Source organism: Myxocyprinus asiaticus, chromosome 5 (assembly GCF_019703515.2).
Source record: "Myxocyprinus asiaticus isolate MX2 ecotype Aquarium Trade chromosome 5, UBuf_Myxa_2, whole genome shotgun sequence".
NCBI classification, from domain to species: domain Eukaryota; kingdom Metazoa; phylum Chordata; class Actinopteri; order Cypriniformes; family Catostomidae; genus Myxocyprinus; species Myxocyprinus asiaticus.
In genome coordinates, this window is record NC_059348.1 from 14818790 (window position 1) to 14846532 (window position 27743).

The 27743-nt window shown below is 37.4% G+C and overlaps 1 protein-coding gene across 5 annotated transcripts in view; it reads left to right on the forward strand.

Annotated features, from left to right (window-relative positions):
* The window catches only part of LOC127441623 (histone-lysine N-methyltransferase 2C-like), a 146296-nt gene that overhangs the window by 64425 nt on the left and 54128 nt on the right, over positions 1 to 27743 (forward strand). For 3 of the 5 annotated variants that reach the window (XM_051699226.1, XM_051699227.1, XM_051699231.1), the window contains exons 13-24: positions 3840 to 3926; positions 6056 to 6753; positions 12915 to 13031; positions 19183 to 19299; positions 19495 to 19599; positions 19702 to 19806; positions 20654 to 20835; positions 21566 to 21730; positions 22029 to 22138; positions 22243 to 22326; positions 23628 to 23837; positions 25375 to 25500. In XM_051699226.1, coding sequence (XP_051555186.1) covers positions 3840 to 3926; positions 6056 to 6753; positions 12915 to 13031; positions 19183 to 19299; positions 19495 to 19599; positions 19702 to 19806; positions 20654 to 20835; positions 21566 to 21730; positions 22029 to 22138; positions 22243 to 22326; positions 23628 to 23837; positions 25375 to 25500 — 2106 coding nt within the window. The remainder of the gene's footprint in view (positions 1 to 3839; positions 3927 to 6055; positions 6754 to 12914; positions 13032 to 19182; positions 19300 to 19494; positions 19600 to 19701; positions 19807 to 20653; positions 20836 to 21565; positions 21731 to 22028; positions 22139 to 22242; positions 22327 to 23627; positions 23838 to 25374; positions 25501 to 27743) is intronic. The other 2 variants (XM_051699228.1, XM_051699230.1) reach the window with 2 other exon arrangements.

A 27743-nucleotide genomic window follows, 5' to 3' on the forward strand; every position in this document is an offset into this window, starting at 1 on the left:
GAACACCAATATATTGGGAAGTACCAAAAATAAACGTATTCAAAAAAAGCAAGAAAGACGTGTTTGCACAAGACTTAAAATCATCAGGTTATTCTCTGCTTTTCACATCAAAAAAGTAATACAAATGAATCCTTTTCTGCAACTAGCTTTCCGAAGGAACTTCAAGGCTTCTGCTCATTGGTCTTTGACCTTCACATTGATTTGACATAAGCTTGTTTATGACACCTCTCACCAGAGAGTTGAGATTGTTCACCTTTGTAGATGAGTGTCCACTGGCTCTAGATGCAGTCTAGCATTTTACCTATTCTCTCTCTTTGCATTCTGCATTTTACATTGCATTATGGTACATGTAGCTAGAAGTATTGTGCTCGTATCTCTTGACATGCAGTGCATGCAGTACATACAGTATAGCGTCAACCCCTATGTAAATGCAAATTAAAGTGGATGATGGATTGATTATGAATGAGAGACATGTAAGGCAGAATTTGCACTTGTCAGACTATATGTTTAAGTCTTTTGATGGGACCTTGAACTTGAGGTTACCATGGTGACTTCAGGTCTTAAAGGGCTGACTGAATGGAGACCAAAGACTGCGAGTAGCAAAACTGAGCCAAAACTGAAACATTAAGGAGCCAAATGACTGTTTTTAATCGCCAAATCACAGAATTGCTTGATTTAGATTTCTGTTCAGAAACAAGATAGAAAGCTGAAGAAAAGGAAGACAGCTGATAACCCATTAATCAGAGGTTTAATAAACTGTGTGTGTGTGTGTGTGTGTGTGTGTGTCCGTCCGTCCGTCCGTCCGTCCGTCCGTCCGTCCGTCCGTCCAGCACCCTGCAGCTCTCGCCTGATTGACACTAAACCTAAGTAGGGTTGAGCCTGGCCAGTACCTGGATGGGAGACCTCCTGGGGAAAACTATGGTTGTTGCTGGAAGTGGTATTAGGGAGGCCAGCAGGGGGTGCTCACCCTGTGGTCTGTGTGGGTCCTAATACCCCAGTATAGTGACGGGGACACTATACTGTAAAAAAGCACCGCCTTTTGGATGAGACGTTAATCCGAGGTCCTGACTCACTGTGGTCATTAAAAATCCCAGGGCACTTCTCAAAAAGAGTAGGGGTATAACCCTGGTGTCCTGGCCAAATTCCCCCTATTAGCCCTTATCTATCATGGACCCCTAATAATCTCCATACCTGAATTGGCTACATCACTCACCTCTCCACCAATAGCTAGAGTGTGGTGGGTGTTCTGGCACACTATGGCTGCTGTCGCATCATCCAGGTGGATGCTGCACACTTGTGGTGGTTGAGTAGATTCCCCCTATACTATGTAAAGCGCTTTGAGTGCCTAGAAAAGCGCTATATAAATGTAAGGAATAATAATAATTATTATTATTATTATTATTATTATTATTAGAGTTAGGTTTTGGAATAAAGGTTGGGTTAGGGGCTAAAGTTAACAGTGTAACTACAAATGTAATTAAATGCAAGTACTTTAAATGTAATTACAATGCAACATGTATGTACATAATAAGTACATTGTATCAAATGATTAAGTACATATTAGTTGAGGCCACCTAATATAAAGTGGGTCCGATTTTTTATTTTATTTTGTACTGCTCTTCAGAATCTACATTGCAGATATTTACATAGTATGCATATAGTAGTTTGTTGTCTTCTTGAGCATCAATGAATGTTTGCACCTTGTGTAATAGTTGTGTACAAGTCCCTCAATTGTCCCTCAAGTGTCAAAAACTTTATTTTATATAAAATCAAGCTTTTGACACTTGAGGGAGAATTGGTTATGACTCTCTTGCACTGTGTTTGTTGTTGTGTGCAGCGAACTCATCACAACAGAACGGGTGAAAAGCGGTGTGAGACGCACTGGTGGTGCACGCTCTAAAGATGTATTCAGTAACTCACAAGATGATATCTGACGAAACCGTATATGAATGTACATACCCCGACTGTCGCCAATGGCGACTAGATTTTAAATTATTGTCGCAATCAATTATTTTTGGTCGCATTTCCGACCATTTTAGTCACAGTCTGGAACCCTGTGACAGCCCTAGTGCAATTCTGCATATTTTTAAGAATCCCATTCCCAACGTTAGAAATGAGTGGCTACAGTTTGATCAGCACATTTCAGCATGGACTGTCGATTCAGAATTTGTCACAATATAATGCAGGCTTTGCAAAGGGCCTGTAAGGATAGGCCCATTTCAGCAAAGCACTACTTCTCATACATGCAAAGAGGGTGTTTACATAGAAGCCTTAAAGGGACAGTTCACCCAAAAATGAAAATTGTCTCATGATTTATTCGCACATCTGGGATGCCAGAAGAGTATGCCTTTCTTTCATCAGCAGAACACAAATGAAGATTTTTAGAAGAATATCTCAACCCTGTAGGTCCATACAATGCAAGTGAATGGGTGCCAACATTTGAAGCTCAAAAATCCACATAAAGAGAAAATAAAATCCCTATCAAAAACCTAAACTAACATTGTAAGTTCAGTGAAAAAAAAAATGACATGACCCCTTTAAATAGGTTCGCTTAGACCTTGACACTGACTAAAATCCATAGTGTTTATTTAAAGTTCTCAGAATGTCTGTTAATGAATAGGGGATATAACGGGTCATTTTCCTTTTAATGTCTTCTATTACCCAGAAGTGATTTCATCTAATATCACAGCCCATAAGTAGCAAGCATTGCTTTCTTCCTGTAATTAAAAAGATGTGTTGAATAACTACTAGAGACTGTCTTTATTGTAGGCCTGTATCTTGCCCCTATTATAGCAGTCACAGGTCTAGATCTGGATCTAACAGAATTATGATCTGTCTGTGCTCTTCTGATTAGAAAGAACCCTTCCCTCTAATTACTGCACTGATATCCATTTAGTCCTTTGTGATTAAGTGTTTTTATGATGGCTGGTTATCTGGAGGAGATACGAGAAGATTTATTTGATAAGGCCCTCTTCATCAATGGATCAAGTTGTCAGAGGCTTAATTCTGTGGAAATGTGTTGTTGTAGACATACCTACTGTATATAGTGAGCAGGAGGGAGCAATACTATAGACAGAAAGGGTATTATAAAGCATGTTATTGTCTAGTTGGAGACAAATCAAATGTGCAGCCTGTATACAGTGGGGTCCAAAAGTCTGAAACCACATTGAATATTTAGGATTTAAAATCGAATCCATACCTGGAAGTAAACAAAGTTTTAAGATTTAAAAAAAAACTTACAAGAAATGTTATGATGCAAAATTAATATGAAATGTTTCAAATTCTTTTCAAGTTCTCAAATTTCTAGGTCACTAATTAAGCAAATTTGTGACATTTACATGTTAACTATTTAGTAGAAATGGTCAGATTTGCTTGCTTTCATTGAAGCACACAACATGCTCTTTATAACGTTCTCAAATTATGCTGGGATAACATGATCATTAGGTTTTGCACAAACTTAGAGTACTGAGGCAGCTCGTAGTATTAAATTATAAATACATATTATTAAATTAGAAAATTGCAAAATAGATGCATTTTCATTAGTGGTTTCAGACTTTTGGACCCCACTGTAAATGATTACAGTAGATAAACAGTCCAGATAAGAGGTGTAGATTACAGTCTGAACTAGTGCACGGCTCAAAGCAATTGTATTCTCTCTAACTTCATGTTTTTCTGAACAGCATACATGCCGTATGTGCATGTGTTCACACTTTCCTATGCACTCTTCTACCCTGTCGAGTTGTTTTTTCAATCCTGTAATTATTTCCACTAACGCTTGGAGCAGTTTGTATTACATAAGTCATGACTCTGTATTGACTCAAGTCTTTTCTCTACTCTAGAGATTGGGCCAGACACCAGTAGCAATTTAGTCGAGCCGGAGTCAAGCGAGACCACACACCGCAGCACAGAAAATGAAAAAACTGCAGGTAAAGACAAAGTCCCATAACATTCAATTCAAAAGGAAACGCTGTTCACAGCCCATTTTACTTGTGTAGTCTGACATATATTTCTAAATGAGGGATATTCAATGAGAAAAAAATCTAGGGCAGGAGTTCAATTTATCCATTGAGAATTGGTTGGATTGTGAAAATTTGCCACTACATATTGGAATGAAGCCAGATGGTTGCAGGGGTGGGGTTAAAGAGAGATTTGTGACATCATCTGAGATGTTGTTTCAGCTATTGCATTTAGAAAAAAAATAAAAAAATCCAAAGACTGATGAATCGTGCACAATACGACCAGAAACGTGTATTAAGAAAGTAAATAGGGCCTATTTTGATTTTATGTTGACTTCAACCATAACCCAACATCCCCAGATTATGCCATTGTTAAATGAGGGATATTTTTAAAATGAGTGTCTAATTTGTTGATTTGCTGAATATTCAGCATGACATGGTCATTTGGTAGCTTTCCTGTAGCAGTTTGAAGTGCATTTGTCTAAAAATTAGTGCTGTTAGCGTTAACGCATTAACACGTGCGATTAATTTAAAATGTTTAACACATACATTTTTCTTAATCGCAATTAAGGCATGTACCGATTTGATTTTTACATTTTATTCAGCTCAGTGTGAGTTGTAAACACTGTTAGAGGGCGGGGCCTTTGCGATGTGTTTTGTTGAGACATTACACTCATATACAAACTAAAAACAAACAAACAACAGCAAGTCCATGACAATGATCAAGAACCTCTTATAAACTAATGCTGAAGTCCTTCACGTGTCAGCATTTTACCACATAAGCATGTCAATTCTTTACAAGCCCGCTCTGCAGCTAGTTTTTCTCCCTGTTGATGCTCCGTTCAAATCTCATATGATTTCAGCTTTGTACCCGTTGCACTTTTCATATGGATTTCAGTGCAGCGCTGGATGTCCTGACACGAATCATGTGCATTCCAAGTCTAAAGTGAAAAGACAGCCTGCCGACTGATTAATATTAAATGAGGGTTTAATGTGCATCGCAATGAATATTAGTTCTTTCAATCAGTCAACATCCCAAATGTTTAATGTTACTCGAATTGGAGCTATTTTAGTCAATTTTTGTCTTTATACTGTTGAGTTTGGAAAATGTTAATAAAGTATTTTTTTTACATACTGTATCATTTTGTTCTATTGTGTTGTTCTTTCCAAAGAACAAATAAATACATTATGACAGGAAATACAGCAAGTATATGTAGAGTCAAATATTCCTCCTTTTAAAATCGGAGATTAATCGCGATTAACTATGAAAAATTATGAGATTAATCGCGATTAAAAATTGTAATCTACTGACAGCGCTACTAAAAACACAGCTGAAAATAACTCTCTTTTGCGATCACCTAACTAATACATAATAAAAATAAAATTATCAAAAAAAAAACATATTTCTATCTTTCTGCTTCTGAAGTTCTCAAGCTGCGTACTAATCTGGTCCATTATTGAAATGAAGCTTTGCTTTACTGCTAATATTATTAATGGCTTACTTACGATAAATTGCTTGTTTTTGCTCATTTGCAAGTCGCTTTGGATAAACGCCTTTGCTAAATGAGTATATGTTATTCAGACTAAATTAAGGTCACATGAAAGAGTAATTGCATGTATTAAAATATATGTTTAGAGCTTTCTCAAAAGAAAAAAAAAGAAAAGAAAAATGTTTTTTTACCAGTCAAGCAATCGTAAAGTAAGGCAGCCAATCAGGACAAATTTGTTTAGTATAGCTATGTGGAGCATTACCAATGAGATTTCACCGTGGGGGGGATATCCAGTGCAACGGCACGGAAATAAAAACAAAGTGAAAAACTAAATGCCCTGTCACTCTTTTAGCTTTTATCGCTTGTCCGTGTATTGCATCGTGCATGGTTTGGCCACATTAGGGAATGATTGGGACTAATGAGCATATCTGCTTTCTATAAACAAAATCATAACAACGTATGTGCTTACTGTGCTGTGCATACTGTATATTAAAAATTTAAATGCATGGTCAGTTTACTGTATGACCTCGGGTTAAAAACATTTTTGTATCTTTGTAAATCATTGGAAACTTCTGTTATTTTTACTCATTTAACCTCTCGCACTTGCAGTCACATCTCCTCAGGAGACTAAACGTCCTGAGGATCCAGTGCCACATGAGCAGAAACTGGATTCAGCTACAGACATGTCCACAGTCCAGCAGCTCATAACACCTCCTGAAACAGAACCGTCTCCAGAGACGTCAGCTAAACTTTCTGAAACCATCCCCCAGCATGAAGACAACAGCAAGCCCTGCCTGGAGGAGCAGAACACCAATCCATTACCCACCAAAGAGGCAACTTCAGACTCTGCTTCCCTTGTGGAGGAACCCATGGAGGTTTCCTGCACAGAGGAAGCTTCTGCAAAGACACATGGAGTTGTTGTAGAGTCTGAGATTAGTGCTGCTAAGACTGTGTCAGTAAAGGAGGAGAACATGGATGTCTTGGTGCAACAGAACAACATGTTTTCCTGTGGCCACATAGAGGAAATGGACGTTACTATCGATGGTGATGAGCGAAGTTTGGCCAAGCTGAGCTCGCTGGTGGAGGAGAGTACGTCGTTAAAGCTATCCCCACGCAGGCAGCCTGAGGGTTTGCCCTCAACCGGTTATGGGATGTCCCAGCGACAGGCCCAGGTCCATGCTGTTCCAGGAGAAGCCATCAGCAATGTGCCTTCATCCACCTTCATACCACTTACTCCAAAAATTGGCATGGGCAAGCCGGCCATCTCCAAGAGGAAGTTTTCGCCGGGAAGGCCCAGAGTGAAGCAGGTCAGCTTTGATATATTATAATAAACTCTGTGGTGGTACTTGAATTGGAATTTTTATAGGAAGAAATAGTTCACTGCAAATTTTTTAATTTTGTCATCATGTACTCACCCTCATTTTGATCCAAACCTGTATGACTTTCTTGGAACACAAAGCGAGATGTTTTGAAAAATGTTCACGGTGCTCATTTTTCATAGAATGAAAGTGGATGGTGACTACTGCAGTTAAGCTCTAAAAAGGACAAAAAAATAATAAAAGGCATATTTTTAACCACACCATAGAAATACTATTAAAGCAGTCCATGTGCGCTATATTCCAAGTTCTGAAACTATGCGAGAACTTTGCGTGAATAACAGAGGAAAATTAAGTTGTCTTCTACTCTGTAATAAGAGTAGCATCAGAATTCTTCAAAATGTGTCCTTTTGTGCTTTACAGATGAAATGAGGGTGTGAATGATGACAAAATGTTTTTTTTTTTGTGATTATGGACATTTGGCGACAGTCTCGCCAAATGTCTCGGATTTGTTCACCACCGAAGATATTTTGTGATTGCAATGCAAAAGTTCTGTTTTAGTTTTACTGGAAAGCACAATACATGAATTCATTGGATTCTTCATAGGTTGGAAGCTCTATTTTAGAGGTCTTATTTTTTAAGTATTGCGTTTTATGCGATAGCACAAGCGTCAAAAATCAATTCAAAGGGGATTATCTTCGTTTTAGAGCGACAGATTTCTCATGCATACATGTCATACTCAGCCATCACACCATCATTCACACATCACATATTGTTTCTGATTGTGTTTTCCTGTTAACTGAACACATTCTTATTTCAAGGCTGTGTCCAAAACCAAAAGCAGCTGTCTTGTCAATCAATGACTTAATAGACCGTATTTTAGTTTGACGGCGCCTTTTAAGGAAGCTGGTTTTAGCCAAAGCACAATAACGTCACGTCTAATTATCTCAAACAAATTCAAGTGAGCTTTGCCCAGCAAATATTAGTTGACCACGATGCTTATTTTTCACTAGAAATTGAATCATAAGTTGCAAAAAAAAATTACATTTATGAGCAAATTTTATTCTTTCAACTAACCACAAACCGCAGAGTTCGAGTTAGTACATCTATATAATCCTAAAAGGTTGTCGGAGAAAAATACACTCAATTTGCTTAAATTCTTAGAGTAACTACGTTATTCTAAACAAGCTTATTCATGATTTACATATTTGGTTAAAATCAGTGGAGTAAGTTTCATTTCAGGCAGCTTTATGTTAAAATTGACAAGTCTTCATTTGCATAAATGTGGTTCTTGTTTCCAAGGAACCTCTAATTATTAATCAACTTTATAGCCAAAAACGGATTAATTAGTGGGATTAGTCGGTTTTAAGCACCCTGCTCTTTTGCACTCTTTGTGTGCTTGAGTCATGTGCTGTCGTGCTGACATAATCACATGATGACAAAGACAGTAAGTGGTTTTGTCGTCATGGCAACAAATGTATCCCAGGCATTCTGATGCATGGATTCTGGACTGCAGTAAAGTCCACCAAGAATAAAACAAAACAGCGAAACGAAACACAGACGACAGGTCTATTCACACCAAGAGCATACCATTTTCTATAGCACAGCAAAAACTTTTATGCTTTTGAACACACAACTTTATTTAAAAAGTAAAATATTACTGTAACAGTATAAGGATGGGCAAGGAGGAGGTGGGAACCAGCTGAACAGTAAACATAAATTTTAATGATTTAAATGAACTTAAAACGAACATAAACAGACACATGCAATGCAGCCGCATTCGTCTCTCTCTCTCGAACCGGAGTCTCCGGGCGCCCCTTTATCTCGCTGTGCCGCTGATCAGCTGATTCAGTGCCGGCCGTGCTCCATCACGGCCCGGCCACGCCCTCCTCCTCGTCACACTTACAAATTAAACACAATAGCATGTAGCCATCAATTTACTGCTATATAAGTGTTTACCAGTTGTTCATCATTTATGTTTTTATACATTTTAAATGCTTTTTATGTATATTGTTTTATTCTTGTCCCAGACTTTCAATATTAAACTATAAAAATCCAATGTAAAAATACTAATTATTAGGCAACATACTTAAAACTATAAACATATAACACTGATAAGAGATAAGGGACAAAACATGTTTTAAATCTCAGTTTTTATTTTTTAATACTAAATTAATATGAAATGGACAAATTTGTAGACAAAGGTGTCAGCTAATGAACCATGTCAGGGAACAGGTTTTTATAAAAGCACTTTTTACGTCAGACACAGTAAAAAGCATACTATTTTTATTTGATCTATCTAACTAGAGTGTAAAGTCTTTAAATGTCTGTCTAATAATGGTGTTCAGTAAAGGGGTTAAGTAATAAAATACATTCTACATTTTTTTGTTTGACAAAATTGAATATCTTTCCATCTTAACCATGTGTTGAACACTGGAGCCATTTTGTTTTTTTCCTCAGTTAAAGCTGCCTGTATAACCTAAACTAAAATGCCAAACTTTATCACACAATTTTAACAAAAAATACCACAGTGGGAAGACTGATTTGACACTTTGAATCTGTGACTGCAGAGACTTAAACATTGTTTGTTTAAAATATAAAAAAAATTCAAACTTACCAGACCACGTGTCCTACTGTTGCATCCACCATGAGCAGGAAGTGGGAAAGAGGTCCTCAGAGTTATAGTTGACCATGACATTAGCTGTGTCTCGTTTCGAAGGCTGTGTCCTCCGGAGGTTGCATTTGTTGGCTGCATGTGTCATCAACGCTGTCTCATTTCAGAAAAGTGAGTAGGACACTCCGAATGCAGCCTTCGAATGCTTGTTAAAGAGTGCTAGCATGCAGCCTTCGAAACGAGACACAGCAACAGTATGATTTATTCAGGATTATAAAAAAATCTGACGGAGATGAAGCAAAGTGAGGACACAACTTGTATAGGCAGTTTTTTTTTAATAAAAAATAGAATTATGGCCATATAATTTCAAGTTTACTTGCATTGTTTCATTTGATATTTATATTTATGAATTTGTTGCATCTTTAAACACTTTGTTTGGCAGTTTAACATTGTGACCTCTTGCTGAGGACAGGTTAAGTTACATGTGTTTCCAAGTATAGAGCATGCATTTTTATACACATTTCCTTTAGATTTTACTTTTTCATTATTGTTGTTATTATGAATTTCTTGATTTTTAACATAAAGATAACTTTTGTATGTAGGACATGTTTTGTCCCTTCTCTCAAGAATCAGTGATAACAAAGAGTGAAATTAACAAATCATTTCAATAATTTTTGTGTGAAAATAATTTTTATAAATTTTTCAAAAATTACTTTTTCCACTGCATACATTTTTCCCCTAATAAAGTTTTTTCAAAAGTTAGTGGTCTTGGGGCCTGGGTAGCTCAGCGAGTAAAGACGCTGACTACCACCCCTGGAGTCGCGAATCCAGGGCATGCTGAGTGACTCCAGCCAGGTCTGCTAAGCAACCAAATTGGCCCGGTTGCTAGGGAGGGTAGAGTCACATGGGGTAACCTCATCATGGTCGCTATAATGTGGTTCGCTCTCGGTGGGGTGCGTGGTGAGATGGCGTGAAGCCTCCACACGCGCTATGTCTCCGCGGTTACGCGCTCAACAAGCCACATGATAAGATGCGCAGGTTGACGATCTCAGACGCGGGGGCAGCTGAGACTCGTCCTCTGCCACCCGGATTGAGGCGAGTCACTACACCACCACGAAGACTTAGAGTGCATTGGGAACTGGGGAGAAAAAGGGGAGAAAAAAGTTAGTGGTCTTGTTAACCAAGCTGACAAAAGTGTCAGTGAAGAGCATGATTGAGATGAAATATGAGACAAGTGATGTTTGAAGAAGACTTTACTTCTAGAAGTCCACAGGGCTAAAAGTGGCCAAAGTTGAAGAAACACCCATATGTAAACATTGCTTCAAGTTTTTTTTAAGTAACTACAGTGGTGGCCAAAAATATTGGCGCCCTTGGTAAATATGAGCAAGGAAGGCTGTGAAAAAAAAATCAGTATTGTTTATCCTTTTGATCTTTCATTCAAAAAATTCACAAAAATCTAACCTTTAATTGAAGTAAAACAATTGAAAGAGGGGAAATATCTCATTATTAAATATTTTTCTCCAAAAAACGTTGGCCACAATTATTGGCACCCCTAGAAATTCTAATGAGTAAAATATGTCTGAAGTATATTGCCATTCATATTTTACATTTTATAGTGCACCTGGGCGACTAGGAACATGAAATTGTTCAGCCATGACTTCCTGTTTCACAAGGGTATAAATATGAGGAAACACACAGGCCAAATTCCCTTAATCATCAATCACAGTGGGTTAGACTAAAGAATATAGTTCTGATGTGTGGCATAAGGTTGTTGAGCTTCACAAAATGGGAAGTGGCTATAAGAAAATAGCCAAAGAATTGAAAATGCCCATTTCCACCATCAGGGCAATAATTAACAAGTTCCAATCAAATATAGATCTTAAGAATTGGCCTGAAAAAGGACGTGTGTCTGTATTGTCTCCATGCATAGTGAGGAGGATGGTTCAAGTGGCCAAAGAATCTCCACGGATCACAGCTGGAGAATTGCAGAAATTAGTTGGGTCTTGGGATCAGAAAGTCTAAAAAAAATAAATATCAGACATCACCTACATCACCACAAGTTTTTTGGGAGGGTTTCAAGAATAAAAGCCTCTGCTATCATCCAACAACAAACTCAAGCATCTTCAGTTTGCCAGACACTACTGGAACTTCAAATGCGACTGGGTTCTATGGTCAGATGAAAGAAAAAAAAGAGCTTTTTTGCAGCAGACACCAGAGAAAGGTTTGGCACACATAGAGATGAAGAAGTATCCAATACCCACGGTTAAATGTGGTGCTGGATCTTTAATGTTGTGGGGCTGTTTTTCTGCCAGAGGTCCTGGACAACCAACAGATAAAAAATCTAAACCTGGCTGCCTCTGCCAGAAAGCTTACAATGGGCCCTGGTTGGATCTTCCAGCAGGACAATAATCCAAAACAAACACAAAAATGGATCACTTACCACAAAATCAAGGTTCTGCCATGACCATCCCAGTCCCCTGACCTGAACCCCATAGAAAATTTGTGGGGTGAACTGAAGAGGAGAGTCCACCAGCGTGGACCTCCTGAATTTGAAGGATCTGTAGAGATTCTGTATGGAGGAATGGTCTCAGATCCCTTGCCAGGTGTTCTCCAACCTCATTAGGCATTATAAGAGAAGACTCACAGCTGTTATCTTGGCAAAGGGAGGTTGCAAAATGTACTGAATAAAAGGGTGCCAATAACTATGGCCAATGCATTTTGGAGCAAAATCTGTATTTAATAATGAGATATTTCTTCTGTTTTAATTGTTTTACTTCAATTAAAGGTTAGATTTTTGTGATTTAAATTTCTTTCTTTTTTTTTTTTTTTAATGAAAGATCAAAAAGATAAACAATGCAGATTTTTCTCACAGCTTTCTTTGCTCATATTTACCAAAGGTGCCAATATTTTTGGCCACAACTGTATTCCAGTAAACAGTCAGTAATAAAATAATGAACAAAGAAACAAATTACAAGCAATAGAAAAAAAATAAAAACAATACAAATTATGCAAACAATAGTAATTATGCGAAAAGGACATAAAAAGGCTAACTTGGTGAGTTTATTTGGCCGAATAAAAGAAAGAAACGACAAATAGGACAAACAAAACCATGATGTGAATAGGTCTATCGGAATGCATTGACATTTTTTAATCACGCCTCGGCTTCCTAGGGCATATGATGCTGTTTTTCCGATTCTTTCCATTGTTTGTGCTTGCAATATTTGTCTTAATACAAACTGATAAAACCAAAACCATACCACCACTCAAGGATATTTTTCTTTGCATGTTTGCGAGTATTATTGTGATTTATTTTGCCAGGAAATGCTTCAACAACATGTTAGATTGTCATTGTTCCTCAGTTGAGTTCATTCCCGTGGCTCTAATGTTTCACATTCTCTGTTAACCATATCTGTTTGTTGTACATGCATGTATCTGTATGTTTTTTTGCTGGCTGGACTATTTAAGTTGATGCATGTTGTTGTCCACATTTCCTCCACCCTCTCTCTCCTTCTTTCTCTCTAACCCACCCCATCTTCAGGGAGCATGGAGTGCCTGCAGACCGAGCCCCCCCTCATGGTCCGTTGACCCAACTGAGGGCTGGGACGGGCCAAAGAGCAGGCAGCCCCACAGCATGGCCGCCTGGATAATCCGTGTGGTAAATACAGTATAATACTACTCAGTCCTGCAATGGGTGTTCAGCTAGAGCAACATGTCTACACCGAATGCCAGGATGCGACAAAGCTATATTGCCTAATTATTGTCAACAAAACTGTCTATACTGGAAGCACCGATGTGATGTGATGTGCCTTTAGATGATGGATGCCACATTTCTAAATTTGACGTACTGCAGAGCTACTCCAACCACTTTAGTTTCTTTCGTAGTTCCTTTCTTCCGTGACACAAAAGGTGAATTTTTGAAGAACATCCTGGCTGCTCTTTTCTGTTTAATGAAAGTGAATGGTGATTGGGTCTGTCAAGCTCTAAAATGTACTAAAAAGCATCATAAAAGTAGTTAATAGGACTTGTGCGCTATACTCCAATTATTCACAATCATTCAAACGATAGCTTTGTGTAAGGAAATGTCTTTATTAACTTAAAAGCTTTCCCTCTGTTGAAGTTCTGAAATCAAATATAACGCAATTGATGTAAATGGCGGAGCATTACATCAACACACATTTTTCTTTTTCTTTTTTTTTCTTTTTTTTACATATGACTTTCGTAGTTCATTTCAGAGAGTCATTGACTCCTCAGCAGAGGGAAAGCTTGTACGTTTCTGTTTTTAATCATATGTATACAGAGTGTAGCAATACTGACACCATTATAATAATTATTATATAATAAGTCACTTTTACACCAAAGGAAATAAAGTAGTATACTTAATAAAGTAAGTGAACATTTGAGGTGACATGCAGCTTCGAGGCTTCCAGTGTAGACATACTTAAGTCGACTCTGTGTGAAGCATCCCTAGTCACATCCAGTGGAGACATGGAGTGAGAATGTTTAGCGAGCTAGAACACTCCATAAGTAGGACAACTCTTTGAAAAAACCCTTCCCCAGATACCCTCACTCTTTGAGGAGCAGGTGCTAGGAGTTCACATAATTGCACACAATGTCAACTGGGCAATTCAAATAAAAATTGTGAAAATTGTGTTGTCTAGCTCGTGAATTGAGGATTTGCCTGCTTATTTGCAAGCAATATATTGTTCCCTAGTAGAAGGGAAGGGAGAGCCAGAAAATACCAGATGTATCAAATGTAAATAACGCATGTAATCAAACCAGACCTTTGAGTTTTTGTGCAGAGAATACCACAGTAGCCACAGGGCCAAAACTTGTCATAACATTGCTCATGTTGGACAGCTTTGATTTGGATTTTGATTGGATAAATTCTACACTAACATTTTTAATGTCGGAAACAACCACAGCACGTTATGATTATTACTAACACAGCCTGTGGTTTCGTAAAATACTTGAACCATTTTTCTTTCAGCATGTGAAGTGCTTGTCTTTCAATGACCCGGTTTGACTCAAGCTAATGAATGAAAATGAGTTATGAATGTCTTCACGTTGTGAGCCGTTGCCCTCGGGTAGAGCAGATGTGCTGCGTGTTGAGGGGTCAGGGGGGCATGAAACGGCCATGTTGGCTCTGGTAGGGGTCTCTGTGGGCTACAAGTCCATCTGTTCCCGGGCCGCTGGAGTAACCTGGATAATCCATCTGGGCACGAGGCCAGACCAGGTCCAACTGCATTACCATGTCTTGACTCAACATGCATGCTAGATAACATTCACCACATGTTAAGAGTCAAGCAGTGAAAAACAGACTGGATGTTGAGATAATGATGGAGAGGAAGCAGGGTAGGAGGAAGAGCAAGTACAGGAGTATTTATAGGATGGGAAAGAAATAAAGCACAATGCTAGTACTATGGTATTCTTTGAAGAACATTGGACTACTATGTATAAACCATGGTATATGAAGTCATTTAATTCCTCGATAGGACTGAAAGATATATCAAGCATTAACCATGTATTTGAGAGAATTTTTCTGGCAATATGAAATCACTAGGGCTGAAAATGTAATCCGTTAATTCAGTGCGATTACTTATATGAAAAATAATGTGTTTAAAAAATTACACAATTAATCATGCCCCTGGACCATAATCTGGAATTTTCCTACCATTGATGCAATTCAAGCTTGAAGTACCACCCTCATGTTTTTACAAGTCTCATTCAGCTGTGGGCAGTAAGCGCAGCTCCAGCTGTACAGGCAGCAAACCACACTGACAGCAGAGAGTACAAGATAAGGCTACATTCTTCCATTCAAACACAGCAGAATGGATCGCAACTCCAAATGCAGCGTCTCGAGATGTGTTTTTCTACATTTCAAACTATGTTTAACTTGACACAATGGCCTAAAAACACTGTTTATGATGTGATGCAACAAAAGTGAGACACTTCAAAAGTGCCTGTCTGACTCGTGTACATTAACATATCCTTAGAAAAGGCCTTATAATAAGTCTACCTCGTACAGATTGATGAATTCAATTGCAAAATGCATTGCTGTGTACTGTAGACCAATGATAGGCTTATGTTCAATGGTATGGAAATAAACAATATGTTGCTTTCCACTTTTTGTATTGCCTAATCAATGCGTTACTCTCTGCCACAGTAATGTAATGTATTTTAATTATGTGAATTATTATATTATATATTTATAATTATTTAAACATAATTATTGATAATTATTCCATCATTATATATCGAATTATTATTATTTCTTTGCAAATGCTGATAATGAGATTAATTGAATTGCGATACATTTGAATAATCAATCAGCATATCATGTAATTAATTTGATAAAACATTGTAATCGATTTACAGCCCTAGAAATTACTTAACATTTTGAACATTGCAGAGATTTGTGAGAAGTGGCGCAATAAGACAGATGTTTAAATCATTTAACACATCTCTAAATACATTTCTGTGGATCACTTCAAACTGTCCATTTTAATGAGTCAATTCTTGCTTCAAAACACTAAATCAACAATTCGTTTGTGTCATCACAAGTTCCTGTGTTGAATTTTTCAAGTTGAATTTTTTTTTTTAGTAAAACTATGTTAGTCATTTTTTGCTTTTTGTTAGGCTTATCGTTTTATAATTTTTACTGTATTTTACCTCTTGCATTAAACATTTGAAATATGATTAGTTACAATAGCAGTTTGCTTAATTTTGTTTCTTCTGATTGAAAAAGTAATCACCCTTTTAAGCAATTTCAGAGCAGTGGCTTTATATTGATATTCACTACGTATTAAAAATCGTAAAAAATGTATGGACAGTGTATATATATATATATATATATATATTTATGTATAAGTGTATATGTATGTTTGTATATATGCATATATGTATGATATGTGTAGGTATATATTGAATTACGTATATTATAGCTAAATTGAATATAGAAGAGATCAAATATGTAGGCTTATACAAAAGTATTTAAAATAAGGAAAATGTAAAGTAGATGTAAAAAAAAAAAAGTATGGACAACCTTGGGTAAAATGATTAGATATGTATATGTGTATTGAGGTGTATAGACACGTGTAAGTGTATATCTATAGTTCTTGGTATGAATTTATACAGATACTAGAACGGTACCATTTCTTATTATTTCTTCTTATTATTCTTATTTTATTTAGTTATGTATTATCGTTTTTTTTTGTTTTTTTTTTAGGGTTATGAGTGTGTATTATGAGTCTGTTTCAGTTATTGTTAATTTGTATTGAAAAATGTAAAAAAAAAATCCAATATGAATTTTTTTTTGAAAAAGCTGAAAAATGTAGAGATATGGAGATATATTTTGGTTATATCGCCCAGCCCTATACTGTATATAACATATTTCAGTTAAACTGTAACAAATATCATCTTGCATATCATCAGAATGCCCAGTATATATGCCATGGTATAGCTTTTCAAAGTACCATGGCATTGCCATCTGATACCACCGCCATACCACAGTACTTTTTGTAATGAAGATAGTGTAAAACAGAGAGGATGAAAGGACCCGTCTAAGAAAATCAAGTGTGAGTGGCACAGGCAAAAGTTGAAAGAGCAAATGAAATTGTTACAGCGAGTCGAATAGTGGATGGTGGAGGCAGAGGGGGGTTAGTGGGGTGTAATTCTTGGAAAGGCTTTTCATTGTGACAGGCAGAATGGCAGCCCCTGAGGGAAGGAAATTTGCTGACAGCGTAATAGAAGTGAAATCACTAGAATAACACGGCTGAGGCCTCTCAACAGCCTGATAGTCATGTTGGCAGCTCCCTCAGATGCCATCTCGCACAGCGTGTCACAGTGTCTCCAAAATTGGTGTCATTATGGGGAATGTTGCTGCACTGTGACAGCTAGTTAAATTGAGGCAGAGTCGTGTTTGGTTTGGATTGGTTATTCGATCATAGCGCACAGAATTTGAGCTGCTAGGACATTCATTAAATGTAAACACAAAGAGAAAAGGAAACTTTGCTCCTGCCTGTAGAGTTGAAATTGCTTCAGCTCTGTCAATGCAAATGACTAAGTTGTCAGGGGTGTTTCAAAAAGGGTTATTGAAGTGGTATACGGAAGTAAGATGAGGTTAGCCATCTCATTTGTTTATATTACCAACTTTGACATGACAGGAAAATAAGCTGAAGACTGCACCGTTCGGACCATCAGTTATCATTGTTCTTTTTTTTGATCACTCCATTTAATCACTTTCAGACATGTTTGTACATCTATAACAAAGCGTTGTCAATAAAACCTCCTGACTTTTTTGACTAGCTTTACTGTTATGTCGTAAAACTTCTGAAATTTCTAACCTGGTCTCATAGTAAAAACTTTACTATTACTATAATTAAGCAAACTCACTTTTACAAGCCTTGCATTACTGCATGTATCGCTGCAGTTTTCAGTTGAATGCTGTTTATTGGTTCAATACAGGTAAACGTCATATTATGTGACTACGCATTACTTTACGGAGAGCTTATGACCTACTAGTTAAGTCTTGCCTTAAGAACAGGTGGTGCAACCAAATTGAGCACTGACTTAGTTACAAACTAACTAATAGTTACTAAGCCCTTAGTGTGAACTTTACATCCCAACTTACGTGAGACCTTACACACAGCTGGTGCAACCCTACCCAGGTGAATGAATACTGAGGCACTACAACAGCAATGGGTTTTATTAACTTTCACACAAATCACAAGTAAAACAGCAGATTAACAGTTCATAAACAGTTTTATGTTGTTTTTTTTTTGTTTTTTTGCTCTGTTAGTCACACAATAATATCTTATTACATTAAGGTGTCAAAAACGATACATTTATACAATAGTGACCAACTTGCGTGATGGCGCAACTGATAGAGCATTGGATTTTAAACCCGGAAGACTGGGGTTCAAAACCAGCAGACTCGCAAGTTGACCTGGGAGCCCAAAGTGTCATAGAAGTGCCACGAAATGGTGTGACTGCTTGAGCCATTGCGTTTTTCATCTTACATTTGCTTTTATGACACTACAGGTTAGGTTTAGGTGTCGGGTTTAGGTTAGGGGTGAATGTTTTGTTCACTTCACATTTGCGTTTATAACACTATCGGTTAGGTTTAGATGTAGTAGTTAGGGCAGGGATGTCAGTTTTGTTCATTTAAAACTCCATAGAGCATTAATCTATATCTCTTTGGGAAAACATTAGACTCGCTTTTAGCGCCCCTCAGTGGACATTTCAGCTTGGAGCTGTGGCAATATGTGTAATGAACCACGTAATAGTGTTTTACAAAAATGTAACGTAATTTTAATGAGATCAGGCTGGAAATTTCTTGTTCACTTGCAGAAATCCTGTTTACAGTGTTCCCGCAGTAAGCGGAAAAGCGGGATATATTAAAGGAGATTTTAACATGTTAAAATTCTCAGCTCTAAAATATTTCATCAACTAGAAATCTCAGTAAAATTTTTGTTTTATTAAATTTTTTATCCTTATCTAGTAATAACAAAAAGTGGAAAAGTCAAAGAAGTTTGTTGGTCATAGGTTGAAGGAATTCTGTGTTTAAACACGGTGATCTCTTGCAAGTAATAAGTAAAGAATTCAAAGTCAGTAAATAACGTTGTTATTAGATAATAACATCCTGTCAAAAATGTGTCATTTATAACATACTTCAAGCTACAGGATGCTCCTGTTGGGCATTTTATAAAAAAAAAATAACGATCTACTAAAAAACGTGCCTCGATCTTTTCAGTGAGAATTACTATCTGCGAGTTGGGATTGACCTGTGTTATCTGTCATGTGAATAGGGTCGAGGATCTGGCTTTCCTGGCAGGAGACGACCCAGAGGTTCGGGCGTCACAGGCAGGGGAGGGCGTGGCCGTGCCAGAATGAAGAATGGAATCCCTCCAATCCCAGCTCCTGGAGTATGTCACATTATATGTTAACATTAATGCATTATTGTATATGTTAACATTAGGTAACTCGATAGTTAAAATTATTATGCATAGTTAGTTCACGGTACAATGTGCATTAACTGTTGTTAACCTTTACAACAATATTGTATAGTGTTACCAAAATTGGTTATATTTGTAATTGTATGTGTAATTTATGATCTGTAGGTAAACATCATGGAACCGATGTGCATATTCAGGGATGAGGAAGAAAATGCCATGCACAATACAGTGGTGATTTTCTCCAGCACAGACACGTTCACACTGAAACAGGTAAATGTGAATGTTTTTGAGTGGTTAGTGCATTTTAAAGCCATATATGTAGTGTGTGCTGCTCTCTTAATGGGATATATGTATCTGTTGTGTTTTCTTTAGGATATGTGTGTGGTTTGTGGGAGTTTTGGGCAGGGTGTGGAGGGTCGACTTCTGGCCTGTGCTCAGTGTGGACAGTGTTACCACCCCTTCTGTGTTAACATAAAGGTGAGCACAGCTTAACCCCACAGCAGGAAGGGGCCAGTGTATCCCTTCTGTTTTTAATGCTAACACTGTTAGAGGTGATGATGATAGACATTATAGAGTGAGACTATTGAGTCATTGTTAGAGTTGTTTTGACTCATATATGTCAAGTCGATTAGAGACGCCTTATGTTTCAGTCTGGTTAACAAAACATTGTCAATTTCCCCTAATATTGTCACCAAATTCTGCGAATGAAAACATTTAAATCAGCATCATCTATTGAGCAGTGCTGGAGATTTTTTTTATTTTTTTTTATAAACACCCAGTTAAAATACTCGAAAATAACTAATAAAACTACAACATGCTCTAATTCATATAACTGATTCAGGATAAACAGCAGTATTAAATATAAATATTTATACACATAAGACACATAAATAAGCATGCAGGGATTCCAGGGAACACTATTGATGACTCAAAAGAATATTTTGTTTTTTTTCGATCTAAGTTCAGTTTTACATCTGTCGTATATTAATTGGACTTCCCATCACTACTTAGGAGAAAGAGGACGTTCTAGATGAGTACGTGTTATTACTGACCCAGCTTGCTCAGTTTTAGCAGTGACAAAAAAAAACAAATGTTTCATCTTAAAATAATATTCTGGGTTCAATACAAGTCAAGCTCAATCGACAGCATTTGTGATGTAATATTGATTACCACAAAAAATTCATTTTGATTGAAAAGTGTAGTTTATAGGGTCACTTTGTTTCATCAGTTACTTTGCAACATGGCTAGCTTCTCTTTTAGCAGATGTTTTATGGGTATCTGCCTACATATGCAAAATGTTGAATGACACGTGTTTGTTTGTCAGATCAATAAGGTGGTGTTGAGTAAAGGCTGGCGATGTTTGGAGTGTACCGTGTGTGAGGCGTGTGGTCAGGCCAGCGACCCCGGACGCCTGCTGCTCTGCGATGATTGTGACATCAGCTACCACACCTACTGCTTAGACCCGCCCCTGCAGAATGTGCCCAATGGGAGCTGGAAATGCAAATGGTATGCTGCATCACATCAAAATAACTATTCTTTTTCTTAATGTGGAAATTGCTCTTTCATTTCTTTATATTTAAAATTATAAGTAAAAAAATAAATAAAAATAAAATAAAAACTATGATCTTTTTATTGCCAATTACAGTATCTGTCTGGACTGTTAGGACACAAAGCTATTGTTGCTAAATGCTTTTTTTATTTTTGTTTTTATTTTTTTTTCTCGTTGATTTAAAGGTAAAGTATATAAATTCTGTGCCATTAGAATCACGGAGCTGTAAAAAATAATCTCTGTTTTCAAGCAGGTTTCCCAAACACTAGTCTTTGTAGATTAAGCTGGGAGTGAAAAAAATTCACAGTTCACCTTTAAAATTGTTTACCAATAATTTTTTTACATCTTTGTCTTTTATTTCACTCTTTCATTTGCAAACATTCTCTTATATATATACATATACTTTTTTTTTAGCGAATTCTGGTATTTACATGTACAGTTTCAACGGCGCAAAACTATTGCATATGGGGTTTTTTTCACTCGCAGTTAATTTTAGAGCTCATGCTTGTTACAGAGTTACACCTATTAAATAAAAGCTTTTTTAACCAAATTTATTTTCCCCTAAAGGCTTTTATTTATGAGAATTGTTGTACTTGTCATTTATATGAGTAGTTATTAGGGTGGTTAAATCGGTGGAGTTCGTGTGGTATGTGATTAATGTCATTGTGGCACTCTGGCCTCCCGCAGGTGTGTGTCCTGCACGCAGTGCGGTGCCACGTCTGCAGGTCTGAGGTGTGAGTGGCAGAATAATTACACTCAGTGTGCCCCTTGTGCCAGCCTGGCATCATGCCCACTGTGCCAGCAGAACTACAGCGAGGAGGAGATCATCCTACAGTGCCGGCAGTGTGACAGGTGAGCCGCAGCCAGCTCTCTGCTTCTGGACTGTGTGTGTATCTGCAGGTGTGCGTGCTTGGGGGCTGCTTGGTGGTTGCTTACTGGCCTAAAGTAAATTGGTCTCGCAGCTTACTCAGTGATTGAATCTGTTGGATTGGTTCTTAACATGTAGCTAAAACTAAACATTAGGACTAGAGTGTTGTCAAAATTGGAACCAGAATCGATAAATTCCATAACAAACAAGCAATTTATTTATTTTTTGCTAGAAATGTTATAGCTGTCCACTGGTTTATTCACAGTGTTTTTATGTCTGCAGGTGGATGCATGCGTCGTGTCAGGGGATCCACTCAGAGGAGGAAGTGGAAAAGATCGCAGACACCTGCTTTGACTGCAGTCTATGTCAAGGCCACTCTCCCCTCTCTCCTGGTAAACCTATTTAGCATTCTCTGATACACCGGTGTAACATAAATTGTTTTATATTACTAAATAATTTTTGTTTGACATTGTGTATTTGTGTGTTCATTACACAGCACCGCAAATGCCAGCCAGGTCTAATGTGGATTTAATGGAACCTGTTTTCATGCCACACAGAGTCCCAAAAGCAAGAGATGCTGGTAAAGTTGCTATCATTTAACTACAGCATTTGGATTTTCTTAATCTTGACCTGATGTATATAAAAATGTCAGTAACAGATTATAATAACATGAACTTGGTTCCCACGGTCATCTAAAACCTGGAAATATTTGGGAATTTTGAAATTGTAATTTCCAGGCCTGGAGAAGTCATGGAAATTAATAAAATCATTTTTAAGGAATTTCTATAGTAAATAAACATTGTTCTAATTGTGATCTGCTCTTTATTTTATTGTCTGATTTGTACACAAATCGGTCATAATGATTCATTAGTGACTGTGTCTGAATTTGATTTGAATTTGATTTTAAAAAATCCTTATCCAATCACAAATGAAAAGTCATGGAAATGCATTAATCAAAAAGTCTGGAAACTCTGCTTTCCAGAATAATTTTAAAGGGATAGTTCACTCAAAAATCAAAATTATCTCATGATTTTCTAACCCTCGTGCCATCCCAGATGTGTATGAAGTTCTTACCTCTATTGAACACAAACTGAGATTTTTAGAAGAATATCTTAGCTCTGTTGGTCCATAAAAGATGAGTGAATGGTGGCAAGCTCACAAAGGCAGCATAAAAGCAATCCATACGACTCCAGTAGTTAAATCCACATTTTCTGAAGCGATTTTATAGGTGTGGGTGAGAAACAGATCAATATTTAAGTCCTTTTTTTTACTGTAAATTCTCTTCCCCGACCAGTAGGTGACGAAAACACCAGAGGAAATAATGTGAAAGAGGAGATTTTTAGTAAAAAAGGACTTGAATATTGATATGTTTCTCACCCACACTTATCAAATCGCTTCAGAAGACATGGATTAATCCACTGGAGTCTGCCTTTAGGTTCTTTTGGAGCCTCAACATTTTGGTACCCTTTACTTGCATTGTGAGGACCTACAGAGCTGAGATATTCTTCTAAAAATCTTTGTTTGCATTTTGCAAAAGAAAGAAAGTCATACACATCTGGGATGGCCTGAGGGGGAGTAAATGATTAGGGAATTTTCATTTTTTGGTGAACTATCCCTTTAACAAGCATCAATACATTTTACTCTGTACAATAATATTTTATTATTTTTAAGTGGTAACAGATCATTAGTGTACTTTCAAATAGTCAACAAGGTTATGAAACATATAAATGTGATTCATATGCATTCATATTTAAATGTACGTGAACTATGTAATGTGTAACAGATCTAGATTTCTCAGATTGAGAGAAATTTATATTAAATTGCTATCAAATTTTCATCTTTATGTTTGTAATGAGATTCCTCTGTTTTTCTGCTCCACAGACCTGATAAGGACGTACACTCAGGATGGTGTTTGTCTCACAGAGTCAGGTCTGTCCCAGCTACAGAGTCTCGCCAATGCAGCCACCCGGCGGAGACGCTCCAAACCCAAACTCAAACTGAAGATCATCAACCAGAACAGTGTGGCTGTACTACAGACTCCTCCAGACCCACAGACTGAACTCTCCAGAAATAGAGATATCAACACCAAAGGTACAAACAGTTTCATATGCCTTTTTTTTTTTTCTTGTAGAAGTTGAAGGGTAAAGGGTAAAGTGGAAAGAGATGCAGCATATTGAAGGTTCCCCCTTCTAAGGCCGGGCATACATGGTGCGAGTTCTGACACTCGGGAGGTCGTGAGCCCCTGCACACATTACGAGTCAGTTTATCTGAAAATCGTACAGGTGCAATCATACACGACACAACTTTACAACCTGGTGAATTCCAGAGCAATCGCACTAATTTTTGCGCTATTTTTCATTATAAGACATAAAGCCAGAGGAGGGCATTGCTTTAATTCCTCATAACTTGCGATTTAGAAATAAAAAAGAAGACTGGCATGGTCAGGGGCTGCATTAGCTGAAAACTCATCTGCCAGATTTAAAAAACATAAATAAATAAAATTATTGGATAATTATTACAAGTGCTGTCCAACATTTGTCAGATTTAGATTTCGAAGCGAGGCTGTGATTTCATGACTGCATACATCAATCATAACGTCAGTGTGTTGCTGTCAGTTACTGCATGATAATAAAGTACAAGATTATAGTACTTGCACAAAATGTACAAGATTAAAAAGAAAGTGTGGAAAAATCGCGTACCGTTTCTGTCGGTTATACTTGGATTTAATTTAAGCGCAAGTATGACGTTTAGTTATTTTATTGGAGTAGACTACCTGAACTATTCAGCTTTAGATGTAGGCTACGTCCTTCTCATCTGTGTCACTGCTTGCATGTTGATAGCAGACATTCTGAAGAAGATCCGTAAGGTCTTGTCCATGTGAATGCGCTTTAAAGCCGCACACAGCAAAGTCAAAAATCTTGTTTTAGCACAGCGGTTGATTGACAGGTAGAACTTTCAACCTAGAAGTCCTTGGTTTCACTAGACGCGTGCTTGGAGAGTTACATTTCCGCTATCGTGTGCATATACAATTATAACAGATGCTATACCCCCCGCTAAATGTAGCCCTATAACTGAAACGAATGCAAGTATGCCGAATAAAAATAGACCACGATGGAAATTTTACAATAATATTTTATTTGAAGGGCAGAGAACAGCATGGCATTTCTGTAGAATCATTCCCAGTGATGTGGTCGTGAATAATATGAGAAAAACACAGTTTTAACACGACCATTTTCTCCAAATGTGTAAAAGCTTCATGAACACTCAGTTTTCATTGATTGTGTGAGTTGTAACACCTTCTCCTGATTGGTCAACTTTAGGTAGATCGGCAAATCGGTTCATTCAGCCGCACACACCTCACAAATTCAAGCCGACAGCAACCAAATTTTTTTGACATTTAAAAAAATGATCGGGAGGTCGTGAGCTGCTTGTAAGCCACTCGGCTCCGCTCGTAATTCCTCTCACACGATACGAGCCGCGACCACACGAGCACCAACGATTTCCACACGATCTTGCCCGACTGGAAAAAATGGGTCAAAATGTAACTTGCTTCACCTCTGAAATAACCTCCTCCACGTCCCTGTCAAAAGGCCTCTTCAAACTGTGTAGATTTGTTTGTGTTTTGTAGCAGAAGGAGATATGGTGGATGGTGAGGTGAAGTCAGACTCCAGCCCTGAAAGAGAAGCCACAGCAGAAGACGACTCTAAAGATACAGATGCCAGCAAGAAGAGGAAAAGGAAGCCCTACCGCCCAGGTAAGTAATGAGATGCTCGAGTGGAGGATAAAACAAAACAGTTGCTCTTAAAACAGTTTCTTCTTCTCTTTTTTTTTTTGGTGGAAATTTAGTAACTTTTGTGTCAATGAAAAACAAATGTATTTGTTGTCTCTACTATATCGTATTAATATAATGTTCCAAATTATCTTGTTTTGATATGAAAATACCAGCCATTTTTATTTTATATCTGTAGCAGCTGATACAGATGTGCTGTAATTCAGATTCAGCACATTTAGTTTAGGGTTTAACAAATTTTCAGCTAATAGATAAACTAAAAAAAAAAATAAAAAAAAAACTTGATTCAATCATGGACAATGGATCCACATGTTTGAAGTTAGTTTTCTTAAATTAAGATTGCCATGTAAATTCAATTTAATTACTAGAGGTAGAGAAAACCTAAATGAATCAAGTAAACCCAACAAAATTCAGCATGTCAAAACAACTCAAATGAAACTATTGTAGTGATATGCTAGCTAGTGACAGTAAATGTTAGCATGCTAAAAGCTGGCGTGAAGTACTACTGAGTGCAACTTGGTCACTATGCTATGGTTTGCACAGCAATTGCTTACTGAATAAAGCAATATGTAAAATACTCAGTGTATTGGTCCTCAACCAAAGCTCAAACTCCACTCTTCACCATGATGGTAACCCCCAATGCTACAACAGAATAACAGAAAATCTCAACATATCAAAACACTTAATACCTTTATATTAATCTTGCACAAAGACACACAAAATAACTTATTGTTTTTATTTATTTATTTATTTATTTTCCTCCCCTTTGCACTCTAAGTCCTCGTGGTGGGGTAGTGACTCACCTTAATCCGGGGTGGCGGAGGACGAATCTCAGTTGCCTCCGCGTCTGAGACCATCAATCCGCGCATTTTATCACGTGGCTTGTTGAGCGCGTTACCGCGGAGACATAGCGTGCATGGAGGCTTCACGCTATTCTCCGCGACATCCACACCCAACTCACCACACGCCCCACCGAGAGTGAGAACCACATTATAGTGACCACGAGGAGGTTACCCCATGTGACTCTACCCTCCCTAGCAACCGGGCCAATTTGGTTGCTTAGGAGACCTGGCTGGAGTCACTCAGCATGCCCTGGATTCGAACTCGCGACTCCAGGTGTGGTAGTCAGCGTCTTTTCTTGCTGAGCTACCCAGGGCCCCAATACCACTTAATTTGAACTTTTACTCTCCCTGTCGAGTCCAAAGCAAAACATGCTGGGAACTAGAAATTCTCTGCCTAGTTTCAGTTAACTAAACAAAAAATATGAACTCACTATTACAGTTTTTCTCAATAGCTTTGGCTCATTTTCTGAAACAGTCTTAACATTCTCTAAACTGTAAGTGCAATTGTCACAACTGTTTTATGGGACATCACAACTCTACTGCATGTCTGCAAAATGGAGTAACTCAACCAAAACATTCAATTCAAGCATCAAAACCTAGTTATTGTGTCAGTAAATTGGCCAGTGCCACCAAAATGAAAGTTTTTTTGTCATCGTGTGAGCCGTACTGGTCAAAATGTTTAGATGTTTTTTCATCATGGCACTCAACCCTAGAAATGTTTGTTTTATACAAATTTCATTTTTGTTCATTTTTTGTTGACACTGACTGCTTACTGTACTATACAAGAGTGTCAGTTTTGTCTAGCTGAATGCTATTGTGTATCACACTGAGCTTTAAAAATACTGATTTCAACAGTAGGTAAAAGTTTACTAGGATAAGTCAATATTGTACACAACTCTAGTACACAGAAAAAGGACATACACATTTGTATGTATACAGTAAATGTATTTTTGAAGCAACGTGTTACATGTAAACAGAAAATTCCCATTTTCATGTCCACATTTCTTACATGTAAAGTCTTATATAGTGAACAGAAAATTGCCACAAATTGACATCCATGTAAAACCTGTGGTAGTTCTATAAATCCAATAAATTGTACCTCCTCACAATACGTAACACTACAAGTTCACATCTTCTAGGTGGACATACTGTCGCTCTTGTTGGTCTGACCTGAGATTTAGCAGACATCACAAACATTTCATGTCAAAGATATTTATGGTATATACATGTATGTCTGACAGATTTTAATAACTGAATGGATCATTTTGCATGTGATGGCTCACATGATGAAAGAATGTTTAGAAGTTGTGAAGAGTTTGACAATTTCACTGAGAATCAACTCATCAGTTTTGATCAGCAAGCCAT